General features: G+C 40.7%; 1 protein-coding gene and 1 long non-coding RNA gene across 2 annotated transcripts in view; one reads left to right on the top strand and one right to left on the bottom strand.

Annotated features, from left to right (window-relative positions):
• Positions 1-1,976, top strand: part of LOC139213208 (uncharacterized) — a 6,694-nt gene extending 4,718 nt beyond the window's left edge. The window contains exons 6-7 of the mRNA XM_070843854.1: positions 1-205; positions 356-1,976. The exon at positions 1-205 is cut by the window's left edge and continues 197 nt beyond it. Coding sequence (XP_070699955.1) covers positions 1-205; positions 356-607 — 457 coding nt within the window. The 3' untranslated portion in view covers positions 608-1,976. The remainder of the gene's footprint in view (positions 206-355) is intronic.
• A 617-nt stretch (positions 1,977-2,593) lies between these two features.
• LOC139212684 (uncharacterized) lies at positions 2,594-3,827 on the bottom strand. Its single transcript, XR_011585402.1, has 2 exons — positions 2,985-3,827; positions 2,594-2,938 (listed from the first exon to the last, which is right to left on the bottom strand). It is a non-coding gene; the product is annotated as an uncharacterized lncRNA (long non-coding RNA).
• Between the last annotated feature and the right edge of the window lie 10 nt (positions 3,828-3,837).

Genomic DNA, 3,837 nt, shown 5'->3' with positions numbered 1-3,837 from the left:
CAAAGAGGGGAGATCCTACCTGTTCCAAAAGCTAATAATAGATGAGAATGGGGTCGTTAGGGTCACCAGAGCGAGCCAAGTGTCCGAGACGAGTCCTGTCGCAGTCCGGGAGGAGCTTTACCCTGAGAGTCCAGTTTGCTCCATTGCTGAAGCAAAATCATGTGCAGACAAGACGGAAGTGAGTGTTGAAGGAGTCGTCACACAGGTGAGTTTAGGGAGGTTCTTTCCAGTTTTGATGTGAAAATGATGCAGGAGACTGAACCCAGAGGTCAGACTGACCTTTACCAGACAACCTGCTGTTGAATTTATGAAAAATGAATGAATTTCTGATGTTTTAATGTCGTGCTGCTCTCAGATCTATCCTGTCCAACCGGTTAAGGTGCACTACAAACGCACTATGACAAAGAGGCAAGATTTCTACCTGGAAGATTATACAGGTTCCATCAAGATCAGCATGTGGCACGTGAAGACCGAGCTGAGTGAAGGATTATCTGTCGGAGACGTCGTGACGGTCACCAACGTGAGGACCAATGAGTACAACCAAGACGTGTCGCTGAATTCAACCGATGGCACCAGAGTTCACTCAGTAGGTGCTGTGATTGATTGAAAATGACGCCTGCTTAAAACCTGTCAAATAACGTCAGTAAGACAGTTTTTAAAAGTCTGATAACGACGTATCGGCTAATTTTTGTTTTCTTTATCCTTGAATTTATCAACTGAAGAATTGTGACCTTGATCCGTCCTCCGTCCTCCTGCCGGTTCAAAATTAGCAAACAAAAGATTTGGAGTTTCAATAAGAAATGGTAGCTAGTAGCAGCAATAACACTAAGTTAAGCTGACAGTACTCAATCAATCAATCAATCTTTATCTATACAGCACCAGTTCATTACAGCGTTCTCTCACACTCCTCCCATAAAGAGCAGCTCAGAACAAACTCTTTAATTCACAGAGACCCAAAGATTCAGGAATTCAACACGAGCAGCTTCAGATATTAAATTAGGACACAGTGGCAGGAAGAACTCCCCTTTAACTGGAAGAACTCCCTTTTAACTGGAAGAACTCCCTTTTAACTGGAAGAACTCCCCTTTAATGGGAAGAACTGGATTTACTTTAGTCCACTGATTGGGCTCATCTGGCTTTATAGATCAGTATAATTGGGTATCGTCTGCATAACAGTGGAGATTAATGGAGTGTTTCCTGATAATTGTACCCAGAGGAAGCTTAACCCTTTCATGCATGAATTATGATAACCTCAGTCAGGAAGTGTTTTATTCATCTTTCTTCATGAAAAACAAGAATTTTTTTCAACCCATATTTTATAAAGATATTTTTATGTCCAGTAGTTGAAATATAGCTCCTGATGCATGATGTACACTTCAGTGGACATGTGATTAATCATAATTTCCTCCCAATATAAAATCAATACTTAGACTCCTTAGATGTTACTTGATGTCACCATAGTTTTCTTACCTGCAGTGGTTTCTTTTTATAGAAGGTTTGAACAGAAGAAAATGAGGACCTTGGTGTTTCTGGCTGTCGGCCATCTTGGCTCCACTCTTTTTTTTTCCACTTGCAGTGTCTCAGCAGTGTGTAAACACCTGAACACATTTTGGATCTCATTGATGATTGATTACATTTTCACTCTTTTCTACTTTGAGCTCATCTGTTTGTTTGATTGTATTGATTTTGGTGATGGTTTTGTATGTCAGGTTTATCTATCAATCAGTCTTTATTGATTTAGCATTCTAATTTGATTTGGATTCTAATTATTGATCGTTCATGTGATCATCACTTTAAAGCTGCCGGTCAGTTTAATCTGTTGTCACTGAGTAGTTGATTTATATCGTACCAGTGTAAATCTGTGGGTACTTCCCTCCACTGATAAAGAATGCAGACTGTTCCTGACTTAAAGGGATAATAAACCTCATGAAACTCATTTCACTGTAAACTCTGAAATAAAAACAGTTTAATCACTCGTTTCTTTTTAAATCTCTTCACTCAGGCTGAGTTTCTCTCTGACTTCTTGTGGTTCCACTTCTGATGCTGATCCTGATTCCCAACGTGTCTGGAATGAACTAAAACTGAGGCTGAAGCGACTCCATCAAACACTTTCTTCTCCTTTGTTCAGGGAACATGAAAGTGAAAGTAGCTTCTGTACGAAGGGCGGGAAGGAACGGACTAAACCATTGCTCATAGAGGGGGGGGGGCCTCTTCACGTGTACATAAAGTGGCCTCTGCTGTAGTTAAAGCTGCAAACAGCCTTTAAACCTGAAAAGGACAAAGTGAGAATTAAAGACAATTTGGAACGTTGGAGTTAAAATGTATCCACTGCAGCCGCCAGAGTTCTAGAACGGAACCAAGCCAGTGTCCACGACGACAATCCCACAATGCACTGCGTCACATTCTACAGAGCGCTTACATCATCGCCATCCAGAGCAGCTTTCATCGCCACGCCCCCTTTTAAGGAAACACTTTAAGTTCTAAGGTTTCTTAAAGAAACAACCTTCATTCTGATATTTTGACTGATTTCGTAGCTGCAGAATAAATCCTGGGATCCAGACATCAAATGAACAAGACATAAAACCAACAAATGTTTATTTCTACTCGACTTTATTAAAAAATATCAACAAAATCATCAGGAAACATGCGCACACACACTCGAACAGGAGAAAACACACACATTGTACAGAGCGTCAGTGTTTGCTGAGAAACAACAAAACTGATTTTACTTTGAAAAACAAAAAAACATTTTTGGCAAGCCGACAGTTCACCTGCAACAGAGAGAAAGACGATCGATCGATCGATCAGTGAAGGGTTTCAGTCCAAAGCTTTGCATCCAATTTATTAATTAAAGATGGAGGATAAAAATGACCTGATATTCCCTGGTTGACTTTCCAAAAATATACAATATTTATATTTAAATCACATGTGGTGAAATCTCCGGCCGGCAGCTCGTTCTGGAGGGAAACACTTCACTTCTTCACAAATCTGACCACCAAACAAAGGAAGTGCTAAAAAACCAAAACCAAACACTTTGTTTGTTGTCTCTCCGGTTACACACACACACACACACACACACACACACACACACACACACACACACACACACACACACACACACACACACACACACACACACACACACACACACACACACACACACACACACACACACACACACACTTCTGGTTTCCATTCAAACAGAAAAACAAGAAATCTACAAAAATAGACCATTCAGCATTTTACACTTTGCATGTTGAACTTTCCTCGGAGTCGTTGGACCCGTTTTCGTGACGTCGCCTTCGGTAATCAGATAATCGTCTTTATTCACATATCGACACATGAGCGGATGCTAACGCCACACTATGCTAAGCTAACGCCGCTCCTTGGTTACTTATAATAACCCCAGTTCTCTGAGACAGGAGTTCGTTCAACGGCGGCCGTTTCTTTGGGGTCGGAGGTCAAACAAGCAACTGGGGGAGGGGGGGTCACGTTTACGCGCTCGCATGCCACAGAGGAAGTGAGCCTGTTCTTAGGGAGCATTTCAAAATAAAACAGACCAAATGTAACTAATTCTTCAGGTTCCTGCGACTAAAATAAAGTGACTCACTGAAATGCATGCTGGTCCTTTACGTCCTCGTCGGTGTTACTGTGTTGGCTTGTTATCATCATTATTATGTTTTTTATACATTTAATTTTATTGTTTAAGGCAAAACGCAGCAGGTGAAAACTTGAACCAACAGAAACATCGTTTATCAGTTTATCGCTCAGGATACGACAAATAGTTTAGATTTTCTAATTGTTTTATGTTTAAATATGCTAATTAGGCATCATTTG

This window comes from Pempheris klunzingeri, chromosome 14 (assembly GCF_042242105.1).
Source record: "Pempheris klunzingeri isolate RE-2024b chromosome 14, fPemKlu1.hap1, whole genome shotgun sequence".
In the NCBI taxonomy this organism is placed as follows: domain Eukaryota; kingdom Metazoa; phylum Chordata; class Actinopteri; order Acropomatiformes; family Pempheridae; genus Pempheris; species Pempheris klunzingeri.
Note: the sequence above shows the minus strand (reverse complement) of the source record. Positions and strands in the feature narration are given on the sequence as shown.